This window comes from Chionomys nivalis, chromosome X (assembly GCF_950005125.1).
Source record: "Chionomys nivalis chromosome X, mChiNiv1.1, whole genome shotgun sequence".
NCBI lineage: Eukaryota > Metazoa > Chordata > Mammalia > Rodentia > Cricetidae > Chionomys > Chionomys nivalis.
In genome coordinates this window covers 121,737,421-121,763,342 of record NC_080112.1, presented here as the reverse complement: position 1 = coordinate 121,763,342, position 25,922 = coordinate 121,737,421, and the positions used below count along the sequence as shown (strand labels likewise).

Sequence of the window (25,922 nt, the reverse complement as noted above, 5' to 3'; positions counted from 1 at the left end):
TCTTCTCTGGTGTCTATGTATGCATGTGGCTGTGCACATCTGCACACACAGGTCATATATACATACACATTTTTAATAAAAAAAATCACTAGGCCTGAATTTCAAATATCTGAAGTCTAGTCTCAGATCTGGGAGAGACGTTTCCCTCCCTGACAATCATCTGCCATGTCATAACAACTAACTTGGATTTTGTGGTGGTCAGATTAATTCATCCAGTCATTTCATAGCTGTTGCATGCCAAGCAAGTTGTAAACATTAGAAATATAATAATTTAGTGTCTTTAATTTAATTTGTCATGTGGTAGGAGTACATATCAATTGACCGAAACTCAAATCTGCATTTGGTCTCATGTAAGGGGTCTTAGAATCTTCACTCCATAAACAGAAATTCTTACAGAAAAAGAAAAAACCATCAAGCCAGACTTTTTAAAGCTATCCATTAGCTATTGTAATGAAATTTTCTCTATTTTTGTGATATACTTGATCCATAAACATAAAAACTATTGTCTGTGCTCGATACTTTCTATAAGCAGTGGTTAGCATTTTCAGAATATTGAATTGCTGCAAATAAATACTACAAACCTATAGCCAAAATAAAGAAAAGTCTGTAATAATAATGAAGCTATTCAACTTATTTAAGTGCTTCACTAAGATGTGTTAGAGCAGATTAATTATGACTTGTAGTGTTGCCTCCACTTCAGTATCTCCAGCATCATATACACTGCTTATACGTTGTTATAGTGGGATAGATGCAACCTAATTTTGAGCATCCACTTGATGGATTGCAGAGTTTGAGTGGGGGAGGAGAGGGGTGTGTGGGAAATTCATACTGAATGCACTTACTAGGGATATATAATTGCATTTTGTTTCTGTATCTCTTCTGAGTTAAAAGCTGTATTGGCTACTGCACAGATTCTTATTCGTTCAGAGACTGGAAACTCCCTGACAGATCATCTTATAGCTATTTTCTTTCCTGTTCCACATGCCAGGATGCTGCTTTGTCTAATAAAGCTATCTACAATAGACTTAATGGAGCTTACCAAATAGCTTTTCTCCCAGAAGGTTTCAATTCATTTTAATTCAAGGACTTTTGTGCATTTTTCTTCCCCTCGATCGTATCTAATTCTGTTATCTCACTTCTGTAGTACTCAGCTGTAGTAATCCTGCTCGACGGGAGCCAGCAAGAGTCTCCTTGGTTTTTATCTAAATCAGCTACATGTTTTAGCTATCACATGTTTCCAATTAAAAGCTTAAGCAAGTCGATCTCCATGTTGTTGCTTTCTCTCACTGTGGTTCCCAGACTTGAATTCCAGGGGCCTGTGGCGCATCCCTGGTTATCTTTTCCTTCTCAAACTAAGTAAAACTAGTTACATTATGTAGTGTCACAGAATTTCTGCTCTTCCAGAGACTCTGTATTAGCTCATATCTGCGACACAGTACTTGCAAAAAGAAAAGAAAGGACTGCTTTGCTGAAAGCAGTCTTTTAAATGGGGAAATCACATAAAATTGGATATTGTGAAATTGTTTGATTCTTTTGTTAATTGTGTGCTCAGTAAACAGAAGAGCCAAAAGGGACTGTTCTCTACATATCCCTTTTCCCTTCTTCAGTTAGATTAGTGCTCACCAAGACTGGTGCCCCTGAAAATCATTTTAGGTGTCCTGAAAGGTATAAGCTGTCAGTCAGGAGGTACACATTCTAGAGATCCAGTGTACTACTGTCACTACAGTAAATCATGTATTTATATGTGAAATTTGCTGTGAGAGGAGACATTAAATGTTAGCAACTCCCCAGGAACTTTGTTCACAGGTGAGTATGTTAATTAGAACATACAAATCATTGTACAAACCTTACTTCTCTGGAAAAGAAACATTGTAAACCTTGAGTATATACAATTCTTTATCTGTCATACCTCAATAAAGCTGAAGAAAATTAAAATTAAAAATATTTATAAGATGCAGAGAGTCTAACCCAGAAGGTCTTTAATGGTGTTTCAGATGCTTCAATTATTTAGATTCTGGTGGTCTGGGGACCATTTGGGAAACAGTGAAATAGACAAAATCTCATTGATTGTTCCAATCAAAATATTCTCTTCCTGGTTTCTTCCTTCTCATCATCTAGCTTCCATTATTCTCACTTTAAGAATTTGACCAATTGAGCTGGGTAGTGGTGGCACATGCCTTTAATCCCAGCACTCGGGAGGAAGAGGCAGGCGGATCTCTGTGAGTTCAAGGCCAGACTGGTCTACAAGAGCTAGTTCCAGGACAGGCTCCAAAGCTACAGAGAAACCCTGTCTCAAAAAACAAAACAAAACAAAAAAGAATTTGACCAATTAATTATTACAATGTCCTGCAAGCTAAAAGAAATATTAATGTAAATATAAATAAATCTGCATAAATTTAAAATACTACTTGGTGCTCACCTAGAAAGTACTGAATAGAATCTAACCAGGGCAAGAGATATCAGTGTGATCCCAAGTAGTCACAGCCAGCAACAATTGCTCAAGACCGTGAAAGGGGAACAGGTTTATATAGGAAGAACAAAAGTGAGAGACCATCCTAATGGTGTGGGCGAATAGAAGGAATAGGGAGTCAGTGATGGAAAGAGGCATAATATCTGCTGGGGGATAAAAGACTAGGTAGGCACAATACATGCCAGGCTCAAGTTTAGCATAGTAAGCTCGATGACACCATGAGCACTTGAGACCATAGCACTACTATGATGAAAACATCATGAAATCTACATTGTAGGAGATAAGTTTGGAAAAGGGAGATCAGCCTGATTCTGTTTTACAAATAGAGTCGTGAAATGATGAAGACTTGGGCTCAAGTGATGGCACTAGGAAGGAGCAAAATGACAAAGAAAAGACAAGAATAGAAATATGAGATTAAAGATGCTAGGGTCATTCATAAAGGAATGGACTCCAAAGGCTTTAGTGTAAGACTGGTGTATAGATGAAGAAAAGTAAAGATCACTCAGTGAGCTTCTAGTCTGTGGGACCAGGGAATAGTAGATGGGTGTATTTGATCACTAGAGCCAGAGTAGCAAAATACCATCCCGTGGTTGACTTAAACAGTCATTTTATTTTATTTTATTTCATTTTGTGTGTATACATATGTTTTGCCTGCCCAACATGTATGCAGTGTCCATGGAGGCCAGAAGAGAGTGTTGGGTTTCCTGGAACTGGAGCTGCAGTTGGCTGTAAGTTGCTACATGAGTACCAGGAATTGAACCCAAGCTCTCTGCAAGAGCAGCCCGTGATCTTAACTGCTAAGCCGTCTCTCCTGCTCTATAGTAGTGACTCTCAACCTGTGGGTCTCAACCCCTTTGGGGGATCAAATGACCCTTTCACAAGGGTTGCATATCAGATATCCTGCACATCAGATATTTACATTATGATTCATAACAGCAAAATTACAGTTAGGAAGTAGCAATAAAATAATTTTATGGTTGGGGGTCACCACAACATGAACCGTATTAAAGGGCCGCAGCTTTAGGAAGCTTAACAACCACTGCCCTATAGAGTTGTGTTTTATAACATTTATTGTATTAATTTTATTAACACTAGGAACTCATGGTGATAGCAGAGTTAGTTCCATCTGAAGGCTGTGGGACATAATCTTTGTAGCCTCCTTACAGTTTCTGCTGTTTCGCAGCAATCATTGGCATTCTTTGACATATAGGTTTATTACCCCAATCTCTGCCTTTATGCTCACATGAAGTATGTCTTATCTCCCTGCCCAAAGTTCTCCTTTCTGGAAGGGCACCAGTCATAAGATTAGGACCCACCATAATGACTACACTCTAACTTGATTACTTCTGTAAACGCCCTGTTAGTAAGCAAGATCCCATTCTTCGAGCTTCAACATCTTTGGGATGACAGGGAGGAACACAGTGTGATCCTCAGAACAGAGCTTATATAGATGGACTGAAATTGAAGTATTTGTGTTGTTGTTATGGTTTACATTGATGGGGAGGAGGCAAGGGGTTGGGGTTGGCAGGGTCTTGCTGAGTAGCCCAAACTGCTCTGGACCTCACTGTGTAGCCAAAGTTGATCTCAAACCTGATGGGTTCTTTCTGTCTCTTCTCAGTTCTGGGATTACAAATGTGCCCTTTAAAATTAATTTTTGATGTTCAATAAAAGGGAAGAAAGTCATGAAGAATGTGACTTCTTCAGTACTTGAAGATGTGGCAACGTTTATGGGAAATTGTGGAAATGAAGTCCTAGAAAAAAGAACAAAGGGGGAATCAAAGTCAGAAGATGATGAAAGTGGGGGAAGCTGAAAGTTATGTATGCAGCCCAGACTTCTGTATATAGTAAGAGATTGGTCATTCATTAATCACATAAGCTATTTAAAAGTAAGACCATGGAGAGTGAGCGATAGATATTGAGTACATACTGTGGAAGCATGGAAGGAAGAAAAAGGAGCTGAGAGATCCCATCAGCTAGGACCAACATGATTCCATATTAATCTATCTGCCTAATTCCACAACTTCCTTTAAAAGTACTCTGAGGCCCAAGAGAAAGAGCAGAGAGAGTTGAGTCAGGTGACCATGAGTTAAGGACTGGGATGGTCAGCTTGGTCAGAGGTTTTCAGGAGACTGAAGAAATGTTGGGTGCTGAGGAGTTTGCAGTACAGTCTATCCAAAAGCAATTAACTGACTGAATGGAGTTGGTCACTCCAAGGGATTAAGGATTTAAGAAGGATAACAGAATCTTAGAGTGATGAAGGGCTAAGAGGCAACTAACCAATGAGGATGAATTCTTTACTTGGCAGAGGGATATAGGTGGTATAGAAGGGAACCATGATGCTCCAGATGCATCCATGCTGGTAGAAGTCTGGTTAGAGAGAAATAATGACATGTAGAGGCAAAGAGAATAAGACTTTGTGAGATCAGAGAAACCACTTGAGATTTTGCCTGAACCACTTTGCAGCCACCTCTATAGGTTTACTTACATCATCTCCCTGTCTGTTGTTTTTGGCTTTTAACCCTTTGAGAACTGCTAAGGCTTAGATTTTTCATGAACCTTGAGAAAAATGTTGCACATTTTCTTTCTATCTTCTTGTAGCATTTTTTTTAGCTTCTCCAGAAATAAAGTTTTCCAAGAATAGCTTAATAACTGAATGCACTTAGCATTATTTGGCTTTGTTTGTTTCCTTTACACCATCGAATATTTTTAATGGCACGAAGTCTTTTTTAGTTTTTCCTTGTACAGAGACATGTCTGAGATTCTGCTCTCAAAGGCTCCTCTAGGAGGAGATGTTCACAGCTGCCTTCATATTTTCATATTGTCATGAGAACCTGGCAGCCTTCAGATCTAAGGAGCAATCAGCATAAAGAAAAACATTCTCCATATAGGGAATAGTCAGAAAAGAGAAGCTGAAAGCTAACGATGGCAGAATAGAAATGCATCCACTATACTATGCTCTACAATGTCAAGACTGGTGGGTTCACTTACTCAAACATAGTATTCAAATTCAAAGGTAATATTGAACCTTTCAGTGTTCTGGCCATGTACAAAAGACTCCAACTTCAGGAACAGGCCTAATTAACATTAAGTCTGTGAAAGGAAAGACTTTGTGTTCTCATTAAAATGACACCTTAACTTTAGAGAGTAGAAGTTACATTTTATCAAGAATCCCTCCCCCCAGCAGTAGATGGTTGCCTTGTTTGTTTGTCTGAGTTTTTTTCTCAGTGACAGGTATAAACTGAGGAGATTATTATCTGCTCCTGCTTCTATTAGTGCCCGTCACTCTGCCCTTTCCCCCGGACAGTATACAAGCACTCTCTCCTCATTTTCTTAAAGGGAAAATTTTTTTCACATTTAAAATTGAGATTATGCCTCTAAGCATTGTCCTGGATCTGCCCTTCCCTCAGTTGTGCACCTCCATGTGACACGTAGAACGTGAGCCTACACTGGCCTGTAGGACTGTAGTATGTGAAGAAACAAAAGGAGAAAGATGGAATGTTGCTATTTTGTTTTGAGCCATGTAGATCACCAAATGACATTCAAACCACAGCAGAAACAACTGTCCATCTATAGGAATCCCGATTTACAGAGGAACCTGTATGCCTATGAGGAGGATGCTATAAGAGCTTGAGGTGCTGTTCTAGGTGCTGATTCAGCAAACAAACCAAATATTGCTTCCTCTGCTAAAAGAAAGCATTATTAACAGGTGGTTAATGTCCCTTTTCCTATAGCATTTTGTTCATACATGAATCACTTGTATCATATTTCTCTGGTGCTGTGAATGCCTGATGAAAAGTATCTCATACCCCTGTGGGATGGCATAATAATGAATAAATAATATTTAGAAATCTAGAAATGCAAATCTCTACATAATGACTTTCTCTTCAAAGACATAAAATCTGTATGGATACAGAAGTAATTAAAATCAGTTAGAAAAATCACACACAAAAATGAATGTGCCCTCAGAAAGGGCTTTTGTAATTGATTAATTGAAATGTGAGCTCTAAAACTACTGTATCAAGATAATTACATGACCATTCATTGAAAACAAATGTGGACACTGAGAAATTCTTTCTATTACAGTGCCACCTTCTGCTTTTGGTAGACAATCTGACCATAGTAGCCTAATAACTTTAGGAATACTCCTAGGATCAAGACATTTAATTAAACTCAGTTCTCCCTAAAGGCAGATTCCTTTTAGGAATGAGATGTGTCTTAGTCTCAGGATAAAGTTCTCTTTAAATCCAGATATGCTATAATATGCGTCTAATTTCAGCATTTGGGAGGAGGGGCAAGAGAAATGAGTTCAAGAGCATAGGTGATTACATAATGAGGCCATTCCAGACTTCCTGAGATTCTGTGTGAAAACAATACGTTTCTCTCTATATATATAATTCATCTTTTAGTGTGGTAGAGATTGCGTTTTGCTCAAGTTTTTGGAGGTTTGGGTTCATCATGACAAAGAAGGCATAGCTGAGCTCTTTGTGTCATGGTAAACAGGAAGCAGAGAGAGGAATGCTTGAATTAGGCCTTTCTTCTCTTGTGACTTCATGAGAGCAACCAGTCTACAGGAAGATGCTATTTCTACTAAGAGCAGAAAGGAGAGATATGACCAAAAGGAGCAAAATCCAACAGGACAGACATTAAATTCTCCCATTCTCAGCCCACACAGTCACTCTCCTGGGCTGTAGTTTTCCAAAATGAGCACTCCATGATCATGACATCTCGAACCACCTGCCCTCTACTTTGCATCTTCACCTCCACACTCATAGCTTCAAGCATTGCCTTTACAGGGGCTGCTGCACTAATCTTGACTGCCACATACTTCCTGACCTCAAAAGCTTTTCTTTGAAATCCAGATTCTTCCATCATTTATTATACTAGATAATTTTAATTGTTTGATTTCATTGTTTTTCTTTTACTTTCTACCAAGCAAAAATACTTTCCCATAGATAACTGAAAAATAAAAATCCACATCTTTGTTGAGTTGGCTTTTAACCTACTTCCACACTTAATGTACAGTTTTTTAGTTTGGGTCCAACTTGCTAGCTCCTTTTCTAGATTTTATGTTTTATTGGCATTTGTAAGAGGTAGAATGGGAATATAGCTCAGTGGTGAAACTCTAGTCTAACAAATGCATGGTCCTAGGTCTGTTCCCTAACACCATAAAAAGGAAAATGTTTCCTTTTATGTAGTAGGAAAACAATAGAGGTTGATAGAATCACCTATTTTTACCATAGTCATGAGCCTGGAATACAGAGAGTACTCAATAAATGTTTGTTGGATTAATGAAAAAAATCTTCTGATTAATTATTGCACATAGACTTTATAATTTTGACCTTGAAAATTTGCACAAACTCATAAATAATGAAGTTTCATATATGTATCACAATTACTAAGTGGCTTGCTCTATATACGAGTAAGTTGTGTGGCTAAGACTTTTGGTGATTGTATTTCAACCACAAATGGCTTGCAGGCACACTAAGCACATCATCAGTTTAGTTTACATGTATGGCTATTCTATACTTTTTATTTATTTACAGTGTGGGGTTAAATAAGGCCAAGTCCTGATACAGTGTGGATTCTTAGAAAGTATTCTATAAAGTGCTTACCTTGTCAATTAAATTGGGATATGGATTGCTCATTAAAAATAAATTTCTATGTAGACCAAACTGACCTCAACTTGAAGCCATCCTCCTGCCTTATGACTTCTGAGAATGTAGATGTGTGCAGTCATGCATGGCTAGGAACTTTTTTGATTTACTGTAGTGACAGTCTGTGTTTTGACTGGTGTATTTAGAGCAATGACATTTGAAGTGATTATCGGTATGACTGGATAAATGCCTACTATATTTGCTGACGTTTTCTTTGAAGTGTCATTGTTCCCTCCTCCTAATTTGTCCTCCATACTTTTTCTTCTTCATATGGTTTTAAGCATTTCCTATTATTTTTTCTCTTTCCTCAGTATATCAGTTATACATTTTCTATATGGTTTGAGATTATGCATGTATCCTACAATAACAAAATATTTCCAATTCTTCTCTCATCCCATGCATTGTTGCTATTGTTCATTTCACATGTACAGAAGCATCTATAAGTGTGTGCAGTTACTGCCACAATTTTGAACTTTATACTGTAAATCACTTAATAAGAAAACATAAAGGTTTTATTTTGTCATCACAAACTCATCTTTTATGTTCTACTTTCCTGTGTGTAGATCTGAATTTCTGAACTATGTCATTTTCGTTGCTTCGAACAGCTTTTTTAATATTTCTTTTAGGGCAGATTTACTGTCAAAACTCACCCTCAGTTTTTATTTAGCTGAAGAAATCTTTATTTTTTAATTCCATTCGAACATAATTTTCACAGGGCACAAAAATTCTACACTGGTAATATTTTTTTTTGCTAAAATATTTTCCTCCATTCTCTTGATTTGTGTAGTTCTGAGAAGTCCTATGTAATGTTTTTGTTTACTCCTCTCTACAGCTTAGTTCTGGCCTCTTTTAATTATTTCTTTATTTTGATTTGCTGAACTTTGAGTAGATTTGAGGGCATTTATCATTAATGCTCTACGAACTTCATGGATCTGTATGTAGTGGCACAAGTTTGTGTATGTGTGGCACAAGTTTGGGGAAATGTTTAGTCATGGTTGTTTCAAATGTTGCTTTTTCTCTTCTCTTTTGACTTTGCCATTTATGCACGCTTACACTGTCTGTGTTTGTACCAGCTTGCTGGATATCCTATTATTTTCTTTTAGTCATTTTTTTTCTCCCTGCTTTTGTTGTCACCTCGATGCTTGTGTAGCCCAAAATTCATATGCTGAAATGTACTCACCACTTAGCTAGTGGAATCTTATGTAACCCTGGATGGCTAGGTCGACTCAAAGTTCTAATCCCCCTGCCTCCACCTCTTGGGTGCTGGGATTGAAGCTATATGCTACAATACCAAGTTATATGTGGCACTGGGGATTGAACTCACGGCTTCTTGAATGTTAAGTAAGCCCTCTATCACTGAAATACATCCCAGCCCTAAGTCTCAGTCCTTTGGTAAAACCCTGTGCCTATGGACAGTGAAATTCACCAGTGCTTCTCAAATTTGTTCCTATGCCCTTAACTGGAACAAGATGTCTGCAAGGGTCTAGAGCAGTGGTTCTCAACCTTCCTAATGCTGTGATCCTTTAACACAGTTCCTCACGTTGTGGTGACTCCCAACCATAACAGTATTTTCATTGCTACTTCATACTGTAATTTTGCTACCATTGTGAATTGTGCTGTAAGTATCTGATATGCAGGATGTCTGATTTGTGACCCCTGTGGGATCATGACCCACAGATTGGGAACTGCTAATCTCTAGTTAAGTATCTCTCTTTCTTCAATTCATCACTGCTCTTTTAAAACTGTCAAAGGTTCTGATCAAAGTTTTTCTTGGGGATAGGTCTAGTTAAAAATAGAATGTTCTGGCATTTCAAACTTTAAAACTGTTCCTTCCCTGCTGTGACACAGAAAGGTTTTTCTCTGCTATGCACTATGAGGACCTGGTAGAGCGCCTGGAGGGGAAACTCACGAAAGTGTACCCAATACACACTTGTGGAGCTTTTAACTTACAGGCTTGTCCATTCTAACCTTCAGTAATTCAGTTTGTTTCTCTACCCTAGTACTGGTTCCCGTGAGGGTTTCTGCTCATGGCTTTGGGGTTCTATACAATTTGATTTGTTGTGTTCAATGTCTCTCTCTAGTTTAAAGAGTTAATTTGCTGAATAATCTCAGTTCTCTGAAGACAATAAGAAGAGTTGTTAAGACAGTCTTGGCAGCGCACACCTTTAACTGCAGCCTTTGGGAGGCAGAGACAGGCCACTCTATGTTTTCAAGGCTAACTTGGTCTATATAGCTCCAGGCCAGTCAAGGCTACTGGCCAGCCTGGTCTACGTAGCAAGTTCTGGGCCAGTCTGGGCTATGACGAGAGACCCTGTATTAAACAAACAAAAGAACCAAAAAGAGTTGTTTGGTTTGGGTTTGTCCAGCTTCCTACTCACTGTCAAGATGCAGGGGAGGTGTCTTCATATACAGAATGTGGAAATGTCATCTTAGTTCATGTGGTTACTTTTCTTATATGATATTTGTGAATCTAGGTTTTTTTTTTTTACAGTATTTCTCTTTCAACAAAGTTTCTGTGTAGGCAATTATCTGTTCAAGGCAATCAGTCCTGTATTTAGTCACTACAGTGCTCTTATCACTTGCTCCATTTCAGTGAACTTGCAAATAGTTACCTTTGGTTTGGAGACTGTGAACCACAATGAAAATAGTTGTGTATTGAAATCCTGCTAAATTTGTGAAAGCAAGCCTGTCTTGCTTTTTGTGTACATCTTTCACTACCATGAACAACTAAACTTGACCTAAAATTCCTTATGAAGCAGCTTTGTCTACACATTAATTAAAAGTACCAAGTTTTTATAGCACTCAGATGGACCCCAAAAACATCTAGACACAAGGTTTAACATTTTCCATTTTCCATTGACTGTTTAGCCTTAGTCACACAGGCCGAAGCTCTGAAGGAGGAAAATGACAGCCTCCGTTGGCAGCTAGATGCCTACCGGAATGAGGTGGAACTGCTCAAGCAAGAGCAAGGCAAAGCCCAGCGGGAAGATGACCCAAACAAGGAGCAGCAGCTGAAGCTCCTGCAGCAGGCCCTGCAAGGGATGCAACAGGTATGGACAGTTGGTTTTCCTGCACTGTCTAGAAGGATAGCATCAGCTCTTTGTTTGCAAAAAGATACGAAATTACTTCAGGCTATAGATAGTACTGGGGGTCTTTATGAAAAACATCAGTTACTTACGTATGATAAAATGCTGATCAGTAAGTATTAAAACAAAAAAATATAGTCTTTTAAAAAAAACAACAAACATGTCACTCTTGATTTCCATGGAAATGGGGACCTTGTAGTAAGTATCAGTGCTTTGGGATTATAATACCGGTTTGATTTTTATTTTATTTTCACACTAATTTATGTGAGTTTACAAGCACATAATCCCAAGTACAAAAGTTAAGGTAGAGGGCCAGAGACACGACTCCACAATTAAGAGCACTTGCTGCTCTTGCAGAGTATCAGTATTTGGTTCCCATCACCCACGCTGGTCAACTAACCACCCACGCTGGTCAGCTTCCTGGTATCTGATGGCCTCTTTTGGCCTCCATGGGTTCATGTATAATAAAAAATAAAATGGCAGTCAGGATGTAAAAAAACAAATAAATAAGTAAATAGAATGAGCACTAAAGAGTCATTTGAATAAAAAGAAATATAAATAATTAGATCCAGTTGAAACTACATTCAAATGAAAGCTTGTTAATAATAACCTTGTGGTCAGTATCTCGATGTTTGTTGTGGCCATCACCACAGTGAGCCTCCAATTTCAAATCTTTAGGATGTAAAAAAAACAAATAAATAAATAGAATGCACACTAAAGACTCATTTGAATAAAAAGAAATATAAATAATTAAATCCAGTGGAAACTACATTCAAATGAAAGCTTGTTAATAATAACCTTGTGGTCAGTATCTTGATGTTTGTTGTGGCCATCACCACAGTGAGCCTCCAATTTCAAATCTATCAACACCTTTGACTATAGAGAAGGACTGGTGCTTCTGAGAAAGGATATGATCACATTCTGTCTTGACAGTCTACAAACCATCTTCCATACGTTTTAAATTGTGCAATACATTTCAACTCTGTGCCTGGAAGTTATCTAGGGCAAACTAATTGCTGGTGGGAAATTATAAATGACAAATGGGGAGTATCTTCTGGCACTAGCATCCCTGTGTTATTACTTCTGTCACCATTGTCGTCCTGTGTGACAAGTATTATCACATTAATATTTCACCTTTCCCATTAGCAAAATATGGGAAGTACTGCTTACCTTCCTTTTATTGTCAACACAGAGTTTAATTAGGATACATAAATTTTATTAGGAATCTTTCTACCGAAAACTGTGTCCCTGTAGCTGCCCTTCAGAAGACTTTGACAACATACATTGTACCTTGGTTTTTAGCTGATGGTCTTTTGCAAGTCTAAAATAAGACCTTAAACATTTTTATCATTGTTTCTCTCTTCTTATGTTGCTTTTGAAACCATTACAAATAAGAACAGTTCTGTCGCTTACATGCAAAGATCTCAGCAAGAAGTCTCTGCCTCCTAAAAATTAATTTCATTCATTTTGATTTCTTCCATTGGGAAAATAGTACTGTAGCCAATGAACAGCATTCTCCCATTCGATCTCAAAAGATTTATAGTAAATATAGATTTTGCCTAAGTAAAGGAGTGTCAGGGTTGCCTGGCCTGGCTTTAAATCTAATTCCGCTACTTTCTATCTGAATGGTCTTAGGAAAGGTCACATGAATTAATGCACATGAGTCCCTTAGCACAATGCTTACTTAGTTCATACTGGGAATTCAATAAATAGTATTTGTTGCCATTACTGATAACAATAAATTCAGTTCCTTGGCTACTAGTATGGAAACTGACATGTGAAATTTGGACTCATGACTGTCTTACCTACACAAATCAAACCTGGCATACCAAATGACATCACAAAAAAATGTTTTCCAACATTAAGTTCATGTCTCCGCAATAATTAAAATGCAGTTTGTACAGTATTAACTGCATGCTATGCTTACTTATGGCCAGGACACAGAAGAAGCTAAGCAATTGTGTTTATTAATTTCTATGGTCCTTGAAAAATATGAACAAGTTCAGAAGAAATATATAAGAACCAGATTTTTAAGGAGAGAAAAGTATCTTGATTTTCCCAAGATTCTTTTTCTCTACACGGAAAAAGTACTGCTTGTAGAGGGAGAAGTGGGCTGGTCTACCTGATAACTAACCTCAGCCAGGGAGTGTGCATGAAGTGTAGCCTAAGTAAGTGACGTCATTACCTGTAATCCCTCATGAAGCATCTGCTCCAAGTCCAAGAGGAATACAAAAAGAAAGAAGCTGAACTTGACAAAATCAAAGATGACAAGTTCCAGGTGGAAAAAATGTTGGAAAATCTTCAAGACCAGGTACGTGAGACCTACATCAATCTTTCCCTCTCCCCTGACCCCCTTTCAGTGATAATGAAAATGCCCTAGAAGTTTCCGTAAATACTGTTGGTTGGGAATTAAAAGTCCCTCTCTGTGGTAATTCTTCTATCAAGGTTTCTGCTTTTAAGTACTTAGCATTTGTAAAGGGTTCTAGTTAGGAGACCATAGAGAAATGATGCTTCCTGGCTTGCTCCTTCTGGCTAACTCAGTTTGCCTTTAATGCAACATTAGGATCACCTACCCAAAGATAGGCACCACCCTCAGTAGGCTGGGCCGCCTTCCATCAGTCAATCACTAATCAGGAAAAAGTGCCCTACAATTTTTCCTACAGGGCAGTCCCATAGAGGCAATTCCTCCTTTGAAGTTCCATCTTCCCAGATGAGCACACCTTTAACTGAACATTTCATTAAAGCAGAAACACAGCTAGAGCATTGACCCTTCTTTCCACTCACTCTATGTGATTGTGAGCTGGCACTGCTCAGTGGAACAGCCAACACCAAGTCAGGCTTGATGGGACACACCTGAATCCCAAAGTGTAAGACATGGAGGCAGGGGAATCAGTTCAGTATCATCCTCACCTACATAGCAAGTTAGGAGCCAGCTTGGGATACATGAGACCCTGTTTCAAACAAACAAAATAGCCAATACCAAAATGGGGGAAGCCCTGTAAAGAAACAAGGAGACACAGTTTTCTAAAACCAGATTATAGCAGCAAAGAAAGGAAGGTGAAACAATCAAGTGAGAGTCTGCTGCATAAAGAACATGGGTAAAACACCTAGGAGAGACTTTTTAACATTTGGATACTTCTGTGCATCAGAACCAAGAGTCAGATGTGTCTTTTTATGATGTGTAAAGTCTCCCGATGTCTGTGTGTCTTACCTCTCCAGTCTCATATGCCTCAGTGCTCAGCTGACGTTATGCAGTAGAAAAAAATGACTCATTAACCAGAACTCCCTGATTTGGATATTTGAGAAGGAAAAGAAAACATAGGGCTTGGACCAAAAGTCCAACATCAGCAATGGTACAGTTCCACAAGAGCTCTGCTGTTGGTCTTCCTTGCTCAGCTTAGGAAGACGGAGCACATACAGGCCCTGGGTGTGTTTACCAGCATGGGGATGTGCCCCAGAGAGCCATTAGGAACTGGCAACCTTGGTGTCGTTGAAACAAATGATTGAAAATGTTTTCTTTCAGAGGCCATTTGCAATATGCTTTTAATCCTTCCACATCATAAAATCAACTCACTTTCTACTTTTCTGGGTGCTATTAAAGAAATGAGCACAATCCCAGAGAAATTCATTTATCAAGCATTTAATTGAAAAGTGCCAAAGCTGCTGTGCTATCAGGACTTTGCTCATGCTATCAGACTTTCTAAATTGTCCCAGAGCTGCAACATAGCTCTATTTCTCTTCCTGTATAAAATGCACTGTGCAGCCAGAAGACCCTCGATAGACGAGGGGCTACGCCGCTGCTATCATGCTTCCCATTCCTCTTTAGATTGCCATTTCAAATTGACTTAAGCACATTTTCAGTATAGGCTGCTTTCCGCTTTGTGGAAAATTTTGTCTAAAGAAACAGGAGGTTAGTTGGCACAGAAGAAACTGGTCATATTGTGCTTAACTACAAGTGTTTCTCATCTTGAACTGAATATACCACAAAATAACAGTTAAAAAGATGAGAGAGAGCCAGCTGATAATCAGGAAACAATGGGTCAGATTTTCTTCTGTGATTTCATGCAAAGCTTCTGTTAGAAGAATTTGTGACAGATCATTACAAACTGATGTTCTCTGTGAAGCTGCTTTGTGGCCAAATATTTCAACCTGAAACAATTATGTTAGGAAGCAAAAGACCATCACATTGGACTACAAAAATAATTTCAGGTTGAAAGACAAGCAGTAAGTTTTGATGGTGAGGGCTCTGTTTGCTGCTTTTGTTTGGGTTTCTTGACAGTAAGCCACAGTATGAGCTATTTGTTTTTGCAGTGTAACAGTGTGACTTATTTCTCTTATACTGGTGGAAAAAATGACCTCCTCAAATCTGCTAGTGAATTTCAAAGAAATCAACATCTTCTGATATCCCTTCTAATTTGTTAAATGCCAGCATGATAAGTTTGAAATCAGGTTCAGTTGAGGACCTGAACTTAGCCATTCAAGATGGTTAAGACTTCTTAAAAAATCTGAATATTTTAAATCAAACTCAATCTGTTAAGTGTCCACACTTAAGAAATGGCTTCCTGGTTCACTTAAGGTTGCCAGAGCCTTAAAAGCAGATGCAGAGCCCCTGCCTTCAGAATAAGCCAGTGCTTCCAACCAGATGTGGCATAAAACAGATGTCTCGCAGCATTCATAGACCATTTACTTCATCCCGAGGCAGTATATAGCAAGCTTTGAAGACACCTTTAAAGAACACAGCAGTGCAGCCCCTGCTGAGAGCTTGTGGAAGGGAAGGAGTGCCGGAGTGTCCGAATCAAGCATGATGGCCCCCACCCCTGCCCAGCGTTTACCCAGCGTTTTCTTTTACAGCAGTAGAGGGCCAAAACAGTGAGATTGATGCAGGAATTTCTTTCTTTCCTTCCTCTGAACGCCCTTACTTCATCTGTGCAGTATAGAAAGGTATTTTTTCTACACCCAAAGACAGAAAGATCCACAAGCAGTATAGGGACAGTTTTCAGATTCATTACCTGCTGGGCATGGGTTTTACCCATTTGGTTTCATAAAACCAAACTGCTACCCTCAGAGAAAGTTTCCACAGCAAAAAAGGCAACTGACAATTGATACTTTTATTCATGGACATCTCTGACTATAAAGGCAGAAATATTTTAAGTAATAACAGAGAAGAGAAACAGTCTCTAGTATATAAATAAAGGTTCTAATTTCTAATCCAAAGCCTGCAGATACCAGAATAGATTGGACACATCACAGATTTTCTAAGCAGATGTGGGCCTTACAGAGTATGGATCGAACGTGGAGAGAGAGGAGGCTATGAAAGAATATAACCTGATATGAAATGCTAACTCTCCCATTTCCATTTCCTAACTATACAATCAGAGCAAACTTATCCAATTTATCCTTTCCTGTATGATGGAGGTGATACATGTTTAACAATATCTAGTATGTAATACACAAAGTTGTTGAGTCTCCTTCCCAAGGTTACTTGTATAGAGCTAAGAATGATGAAGCCAGGAGAACACACTAGTCAAAATAAATATTTACATCTTTCTGCATTTTGAAGTCATATAAAGATGTTTTGAAACCAGTGAGACGGCTCAGCTGGTAATGGCCTGAAGAACTGCATTCAGTTCCCAGGACCTACATGGTAAAAGGAGAGAATCCACAACAAGCTTTCTTTTGACCTCCACAGGTGTACCATGGCATACACAAACACACACACACACACACCAAATAAATGTTTTGAAAGGGTAATTTGGGTTATCTGGTGTTTTTATAATTTGAATTTTTAGTAATCCAAATTAGACTATGTTGTTTTGATGATACTGTGTTGTTTTGTGGGCCTATTACTGGGCACAGTGGAATACACCTGTTGTTCTAGCTACTCAGAGAGCTGAGGTGGAAGGATCACTTATGTCTGAGAGTTTCAGAACAGACTAGACAACATAATGTGAATGTATCTCATCTTTCAATAAAAGTTATCTGTCGCACAATTAATTGAAACCAATTCTTTGGCCAAATACGGTGGACTGACCCAGAAAGCATGTTGTTCCTGCAGGAAAGCTGTGGTTCTAAACTGTGTGCATCAAGCCAGGAAAGTGACTTCCCTCTTGAGAAGACCTTGGTCAGCACTCCTGTTAAATCTGAACGTGAAGCACTGCTAGTGGGTAAGGATGCCAACACACACACACACACAAAAAAAAAAAAAAAAAACCAAGGCACAGAGAAAGACAGAAGGGGGTTATTTAAGATTAATGTGTCTGCCAAGTAATATGAAGTATGATGGTACAAGAACACAGAGGTCTAAAAGTGTTAGGGAAAGATCAAGGAAAATTTCCCTAAAAATTCTGAGAACAGCTCCAAGGCGCTTCTGGCTTCTTGTTGCCACTGTCATACCAAGCGTGCTGATGGCAGCATTATACTAAGAGTGCGTCAACTGGAGAAGCGCATTGTCTCCAAGGAGACAGGCCCTTTCCCATTCGTTCAGCAGGCTAGTATAGACACTGCTGAAAGCTTTTCCAGATGAGCCTCGGTAGCAAGTGTCTGCCTTTCAAGTTTTGTGCTATTGACTGAGCCATTTTTGTTTACGAGGGATATTTGTTTTTACTTCTTGACACAGCCCTCCAACACCAAGTATGGATCTGACCACTTTATTCAGTTCTGATACCAACTATTCCATTCCACGGGTTTAAAGACCCAGTCTCCCAGATCAGCCCTCACTTTAGATACCAGGCTCAAACATCAAATCCCAAGTGTATTGGTCACCTTTCCATTATAAAAGAGAAGGCTTATTTGGGTAGACAGTTGTAGAGTTTCACTGCATTATTGGTTGGCGCTATTGGTGCTTTGGGGCCTGTAAGTAGGCAGCGCATCATAATCCAAACATGAAGCAAAATTATCTCATGGCCAGGACATATGAGAGACAAGAGAGAGGGAAGCACTAAGAACCCACGAACTTTTCAAAAAGCATGCTTTCAGGGGTGTCCTACTAGGCTCCACCTCCCTGTAGTGCCACAGGATGGAGACATGCCCTTTATCACATGAGCCTTTGGGCATCGCTCTAATCCAGACCACAAGTTACATGCTCAGTCCTGTCTGGTTACAAAGTCATAACCTTCCCCGCACCCCACCAGCCAAGTTCTATAACTTATTAGAACAGCTAGAACTCCCAGGAAGTACTTGGCTTAACTATTGCCAGCATGTAGGAGAGAGCATAGTTCGCACCCTGTGAGCCTCAATCCTTTGGGGGTTGAATTGGAAAACACAGATATTTATATTATGATTCATAACAGTAGCAAAATTACAGCTATGAAATAGCAATGAACTAGGTGGTGGTGGCACACGCCTTTAATCCCAGCACTCAGGAGGCAGAGGCAGGTGGATCTTTGTGAGTTCGAGGTCAGCCTGGTCTACAGAGTGAGTTCCAGAACAGCCAGCAGTCAGGGCTGCACAGAGAAACCCTGCCTTTAAAAAAAAAAAAAAAAGAAAAAAAAAGGAAAGGAAAGGAAATAACAGCAAAAATAATTTTGTGGTTAGGGGTGACCACAACATGAGGATCTATATTAAAGGGTCGCAGCGCTAGGAATATTGAGAACCACTGGTGTAGAGAGTGAAGCCCAGGAATGGAGAGTTGGAAGAGATACATTGGATAAGAAACTAAGGGGAAAAGAGTCAAGCTTCTGAACCCTTTCTGAGCTTGCTATGCTACCTTCTCAGCACTTTTACGTGTTCCACATTTGGAAGGCTCTCTGATTTCCATCATGTCTTTATGGAGGTTTCATTATGTATGTGTGACTTGGGAGTGGGGAACCTAAAAACTCCATACTCTTGTTATGTCTTAGCCTAACTGTTGTGTTGGCCAGTCTCCACCATGACACTAGTAAAGGACTTCCAGCCATCACTACTATCCCAAGTAACCAGGCTAGCGGCATATGCTGTAATCTCAGCACTCAGAAGGCAGAGTCAGGGGGATTGCAAATTCAAGGCCAATCTCAGAAAACAAATTACACTGAGGTCAGCAAGGTGACTCGGTAGGTAAAGGAACCTCCTGCCAAGCTTTACCACCTGAATTTACTCCCAGGGATTTACGGGATAGAGAGAAGTGACTCTTGCAAGTTGTTTGTGGCCTCCACTTAGATACTGTGGCTCAGCCCACCTACACACAATGAGTAAATTATTAAATAAATAAATGAATAAATAATAAATAAATGTGCAATTAAATGAGTTTTTTTAAAGGATCTGTGTACCAAAAACTGGGGAGAAACTATTAATTTTATCATTATATCATATTGACAAATGAGTCAGGAAACTGTCAATAATGAGTTAGACTCTGGTATGATATAATTGCTCTTACTATCTTAGAAATTCCAAATTGTACAGTTGAAGAACTGGGCAGCCATAGTTGCCCATCTTGATACCTATATCTGTTTGCCGAGATTCAGCTCCTCCATCTGCAACCTGAACAAGCTATTACTTACCTCGAAGGTCAGTTCCGAGTACTAACATGATACCCATCCCAGATCACTTCCCACAGGACAGTAGTCAGCTACAAGGAAAGCAGCCAGCACTTGCAGTACTAGTCACAAATGCTTGTTGACTTCATGTTACATTTGGGAGCTAATGGAAAATTGGGGTTCAAATTATTTGGTCCTTTAGCAAGGGTTGGTTAATCCAAGCTTATTTTTAGGAAGTGAGCCATGTCCAAAACCCTCCATGCTGACTGGCTTCTGGATATTTTGAAGGGATACCTGTCCTCTTTGGTAATGGGTGTTATACTCTGATAGAAGGTTTTGATATGTTAATAAAGATGCACACGGGGGATCTGCCATTGAGACTTGAAAAAGAATGACAACTTTTTAACATTTTCCAGCTCAAAAATTTTTAACTGTCATAGTAATAGAGAGGTATTGGGGAGAGAGGGTCTTCTCTGTAAATGGATAGCCCAAGAGAGAAGAAAAAAGATTCCTTCAAGTGACCACCTTTTGCTTGACTTTTTAAAGAATGTAGCCTAGCTGATGGAGAAATCTGCTTTTTAAAATAAGTTCTTTGAGTGTTAGCTCACAAAAACTTATTAGTGTTTTTAAACCTCTGAACTTATTTCTTAGCATTTAATACTTTTCCTTAGCTATGACATTTAGGCTTTCTTTGAATATGGACTTTTTTTCTTCAGAACTGAAGTTTTCAACTCAAATTGGAGCTTAGAAATTCAATTTACCTGGTCATTTAAGAATAAAGTAATGATAAAAGTAATAATATCCCTTTTGAACAGATTTTGTGTCTCACCCCGATTCCTCCCAGATTTTCCCAGCCCACCCTTCGCCATCTAATATTTGAAAGGTTTTCATGAAAAATAATTGAATTTCAAGCTATAATTTAAACTTGTACTATATCAGCCTCTGAAAGGACAGAAAAGTTGCACTTTCTAAACCAAGTCAATGCCCGCTCCTATTTCCTGGCAGTTTTTAAGCTCAATTCTAGAAGATCTGATAAAAGGAAGTGAATTCACAAGCATTTAAAGCTGCATCTATACAATTTTCGAACAATTTTTCCAGTTGTTGCCAGTTAAGTGTTAGAACAATTAACGTGACATCCATGAGAATGAAGACACTGGTTGCAGCTGCCTCTCACCCCAGAATCAGGCTGAATTGAAATCCCCCAGGCATTTCTGTGAGCTGGAGGCTGCTGGGAGAACTCTGTTAGAGGAACACATCTGGGACCCTCAGCACACAATGGCAATGACCACTCATGTCAGCGGGAAGAAAATGGGTGCCTTTCTTGAGAGAGCAACTCACAAAATAAGGCCCCATGCAATCAGCAGATTCTTCTGTGAGAGTAGCTAGATTAATAGAGCAAAGTACGTGATGTGTGTTTCCCATGAGACAGTCTTAATTCCTAAGAGCATGAAGTCGTATTTAATAACTGCTAACACACCCATCATCATCTAAAGTCATCTAAATTCTAGAATTCAGATTGTTCTCAGTGATGACAAGTGCTGGGAGTGGCCTCCCATGCCAGCTTCACTGTGTGACACAGCACAGTGAAAGGCAATGAGTGCTAAGAACCACGGAGGTCACATGCCTGCTCTACGGCTTGTCAGCTGTACGCTGAAACTTTGTCTTGGAGCTGACATCTGTGAAGTGGGAGTTGGCAGTACCTATGCCACAGGGTTGTTATAAAGATTAAATAAATATAATATATGCAAACATAAAATACTGCCCAGTGTATGGATAGTGTGCATATGTACATTTTGTCTGTATGCATTCATTCACTGTGGAATCTCAAGGAATTTCATGCTGTAATGTAACCTCTGGACTTTGTCTCTACAGGGATCATCTCCACATTCCTTCATGTTCACCCATTTGGAGCAAGCATTGAATACATCTGTTCCTACTTGCACCGTCTTGATAGTAAGGTATGTGGGGAACTCAAATGGGGACAGAAGGATGAAGAGTTCTTTCTGTGTAGGTGACCTTACTCCGTTCAAGCATTAGCAATCCATATTACACTCTAAGCAAGTTCCCCTTTCTTTGTCTTATTGTGATTCATTGTCTGACATCCCTCTTAGAAATAGTGGCTTTCTGTTCTCCTTTGCTAAAACTGAGACATTTCCTGAGACTTGAAACTTTTGGTGCCAAGACCAAGGAAATCCCATGCAACTAGAATTAACTGGCTAGCCTACTCCTAACATATATTTTAGAATTTCTGGCTGTTCTTTATTTCCATGCACGCTACCAAATAGCCAGCAAATTAACCACTACTTTCTCTCTTAGCCATTGGACAATTGTTCTGGGCCTCTAGCCATCAGCAAATTTTGACTTATAAAATTGTAAATCTTACTCCAGCTACCCCTCCCACCATCACTACTGCCATTATCTGATCTGAAACAGTTGAGAAAAGTTCAAAACTGATGGAACAATAATGCTGAGGGCTTCTGGAATGCCGATTGGGTAGCTGCTCATAACTGATCGGTGGGCCATTTATCTGCATGTTATCCACAAGGGAGGATCTCATGAATCATGTGAAGTGAGGGCAAGTGTTAATTCCCTAGAACGTTAAGGGGACTTCATAGCAGCAGGGGTAGACTCTCAACTATTCCTTGGAACAAATAAGCTCACAATATAGTTTTTTTTTTTCAAAAGTAGCATTTAGTTAAGCTTCCCTGTATACTGTCACTATTTCACCAAACTGGGCCTCCTGGGAAGTGCCATTCAGTGTAGGTTCCTAACATTATGTTGTCTAAAATGTTAAATCAGAGAAACCTTTGTCCTCTTAGCAAAGGCACTGACCATTTGGGAACCTAATTCCTCTAAGCATATTCTAACTTCAGTGATACACTTTCCTCTCTGACCTTTGTGTTAGTTCTACACTGCATTACCTCCTTATTTCCCTCTAGGAAGTAATTCTAGTTGGTATCCATATACCCGATTGGCAGTTAAAAGGATGCTGGAACAGCAGTATCGGGCATGTGTGATCAGTTACAGCAGCAGGATATTGAGCTATATGTCAATAAAACTTATCTCAGGTTTTTAATGTTTAAAAATAATATACATTGTTTTTGAATGCAAGCAATATAAAAACACAGTGAAGAAAAAGTAACATTTTCTATAGTCTCAACTCAGGGATAACCACTGTTAGTGGTTTATCCTGTAATTTCAGACCCTTTTCCATAACTATACTGTATCTATATGTATATAGCTAGATCCATTATCTAGTCACATGTTTTGAAACAGGAGTTCTACTCTGCGGTGCCCTTCAATGTGCTTCTTTCACTTAAGTGGATCTAGTTAAGCAGAAGCATTGCTGGGAGAAGGCCACAGCTTCACTCCTAGCCTGCGCCCAGCTATGCCCTAGCAGCTTTTTGCCAGAATAATGTCAAGTCCTCCCAGCCAGGGCTTTAAAGGGTACCTAAGTTCTGTCTGGCAGTAACTCCAGGTGGTCATCAGCCAAGCCCTGTGCCAAGCTCACAATTAGGAAGGTTGTTGTGATTTTTAAAAATGACTACCAGAAGAGAAGCCCTTAAAGAGTCCACAGACTTGCTTTTGTATGGAGGATGTGTGTGTGTGTGTGTGCGTGTGTGTGTGTGTGTGTGTGTGTGTGAGAGAGAGAGAGAGAGAGAGAGAGAGAGAAATCACATTGGGGAAAAGAAAGAAATGATGTGTCAGAGTAGCAAGAGAGAGCATTCTTCACTACTATTACTCTTCCTTTGTGGGATGATGCATATGTGGAAGATTCTACTCCACTGACAGACATTTCTGCCTCTGTCCCCTCCAAAAAGACTTTGTAGCTTCAGTGGGCCTAGACGTGCATCCACAGCACTGGGCTGCCCTCATTCCGTTGGCTACATGCCCAAACTTCTCCATACAACTGCCACCAGCTCTTGTCAAAAGCAGTTCCATGGACCATATGTGGTGGTCCTGGCAGATGAACACTGGTGTCCAAAACCACTCTAACAACACACAAATGCACAAGGTCAGGTAGATTCTCCTGCCACCGCCCTCAGCACACACACACATCAGCAGATGACCAGGGATGCAAAGCTGGTTCTGATTTCAGGGTGTCCTCTCTGTCCCACAGATCTGCACCAGTGACGTGGAATGTCTCATGACTAGACTCGGGCATACCTTCAGACAGGAAATGACCGGAGTTGGAGCCAGCCTAGAGAAGAGGTGGAAATTCTGTGGCTTTGAGGGCTTGAAGCTGACCTGAATCTCTTTGCCTAGCAGTTTGGGATCCTGAAAATAAATTTGTGCTGGACAAGTTTAGGATGTGATTTTGTATTCTCAGTGGTTGTCACGTGGACATTGCTTTCAATTTGTCGGTTCATTCCTGAGTATCTTTCAAGTTAAAGTAAGGATCCTAGAACAGCACCTCAAGCTACAGGTCCGAAAAAGAAATTGCCTCAAACCTCAAGTGCTGTAACTTCCTCCTAGTTCTGGCAATTGGTTGTCTTTTCTTATAAGTAGTATTGAAAAATTCCTGAGGCTAAAAAGTATTTGGGATGTTTTCAGTGTTTGTTACTACTGTTGTAGACCTTGTACTTTTCAGCACTGTTACCTGGTGACTTGTGTGTGGCTTGTGTTTCCAGACTTCTCTTCACGTGTTACTTACTACTTGTAAAAAGGAATAAGAAGAGTGTTAGAACTCTCTGCAACTGCCATTGTCTTTCCAATCCACAGTAAACAGTGAATGAAGAATCCATTCGTGTCTCCTACAGGGCTTCACCAGTTCACCTTTAAAACAAAAAAAGCATGAACTGTGGCTTTGTGTAAAAATATTATGAATCAAAAGTTGACAAACGTTCCAACATTATTTTCTCTAATAGATAAAAGGTCTATTTCAGAATTTTCAAACAAGAACTCAAAGGGGATTCGTGGAAAGTCTCCAGTGTGACTGCTATTGTGTTTTTGCGTTTTGCAGCTACTTGTAAATAACCTTCTTTTAAAAGAGGGCATGTTTAGTTTTCTATGAATTAAAGTGCAGTCAGGCGTGGGCACACGTGCACATATCGGCAGAAGGGATTTATTTTACTAGTCCTTCCCCTCTGGCCTTCTTCAAGTCTGTTGGTCCCTTTCTTCCTGCTGTTAGTGTGTTGACTTGCAAACTGTGTGCTGCTGTAAATGCTGTTTACTTCATGCTAACTGTTTGTGAAGATCTGACGTGAATATTGAACATAATGAACTAATGAATAAATAACAGGTGGGGTGTGTGAGGCTTCCTGCACGTACGTCAGCTCCACTCAGAATGCTGACTGACAGGAATACCTCTGGCTCAGCTGTGCCCATCTCTCCATTGCAATGGCCTTGCCAAGTTTAAGTGGACCATTCAGGAAATCCTGCTTGATGGAAAAAGAAAAGAGCATAATTGAGGCTATTATCCTAAGGTAGAGATGGCCTTTCTTCTTTTTGTGGTGATGGTGGTACTTCTAATTCCACAAGCATCCTCCCTGGAGTTCAGTTGAAGGTAAAAAAAAAAAAATGCAAGAGTAAGCACAGGCAATGGGAGTATTTCCTGAAAATACCTTGCAAATGAGATGAGGGTGGCGTTCAACGATGTATTTTTAAAATACAAATATTCCCTTTTATACCTCAGCTTTGTGTTATGTTTTGAATGATTTGCTTCCTATGGGATTCTTTAGATCATCTCAGGTTCCCTTTGAGTTACCTGGATGTTGGAAGAAGATGCCAAACTTGCTTGATGACTAGAAATAGCATTCCACAGCAGCCCATTCATCCTGAAAGTTGGCTTGCCCCACAAGCACCCCACTGTGGCCCCAGCAGGAAGCTAGAGTTATTTTTATATTAGCTTCCTCACTGGAGCTTCTCTGTCATCCAGGCTGCTGCTCAAGAAAGCTTTGATTCGTCCGCCTCAGGGGTTCCTGAAGTACCTTCTTTTTGACCATGTCTGTAAAATCAAGAGAAATTTTCCACCCGCCACTTGTTTCTTAAATAAGTTAAATAAAATTAAATTTCAAGGCAACAGCTGCCGTACCTAAACATCTTGCTTATCTTCATTTAATCTCCTTTTCCCCCTTGTTTCTCTTATTTTTTCTTGAGTCAGGGGTCTCACTATGTAACTCAGTCTGGCCGAGAATTTGCAGTACTCCCACTTCAGCCTTCCAACACCTGAAATTCCAGGCATGCACCATTATGCCCATCTAAACTGTTTCAGTTACGCATTCCAGCTTGGTCCAGGCATAATTCTCCTAGTATGCTTCCA

The 25,922-nt window shown here is 39.6% G+C and overlaps 1 protein-coding gene across 6 annotated transcripts in view; it reads left to right on the top strand.

The window, feature by feature from the left end:
- Enox2 (ecto-NOX disulfide-thiol exchanger 2) overlaps positions 1-25,598 on the top strand; it is a 274,106-nt gene extending 248,508 nt beyond the window's left edge. For all 6 annotated transcript variants that reach the window (XM_057760381.1, XM_057760380.1, XM_057760382.1 and 3 more), the window contains 5 exons: positions 10,993-11,174; positions 13,414-13,521; positions 17,266-17,374; positions 21,533-21,618; positions 23,781-25,598. In XM_057760381.1, coding sequence (XP_057616364.1) covers positions 10,993-11,174; positions 13,414-13,521; positions 17,266-17,374; positions 21,533-21,618; positions 23,781-23,912 — 617 coding nt within the window. In that variant the 3' untranslated portion in view covers positions 23,913-25,598. The remainder of the gene's footprint in view (positions 1-10,992; positions 11,175-13,413; positions 13,522-17,265; positions 17,375-21,532; positions 21,619-23,780) is intronic.
- Positions 25,599-25,922: the final 324 nt, after the last annotated feature.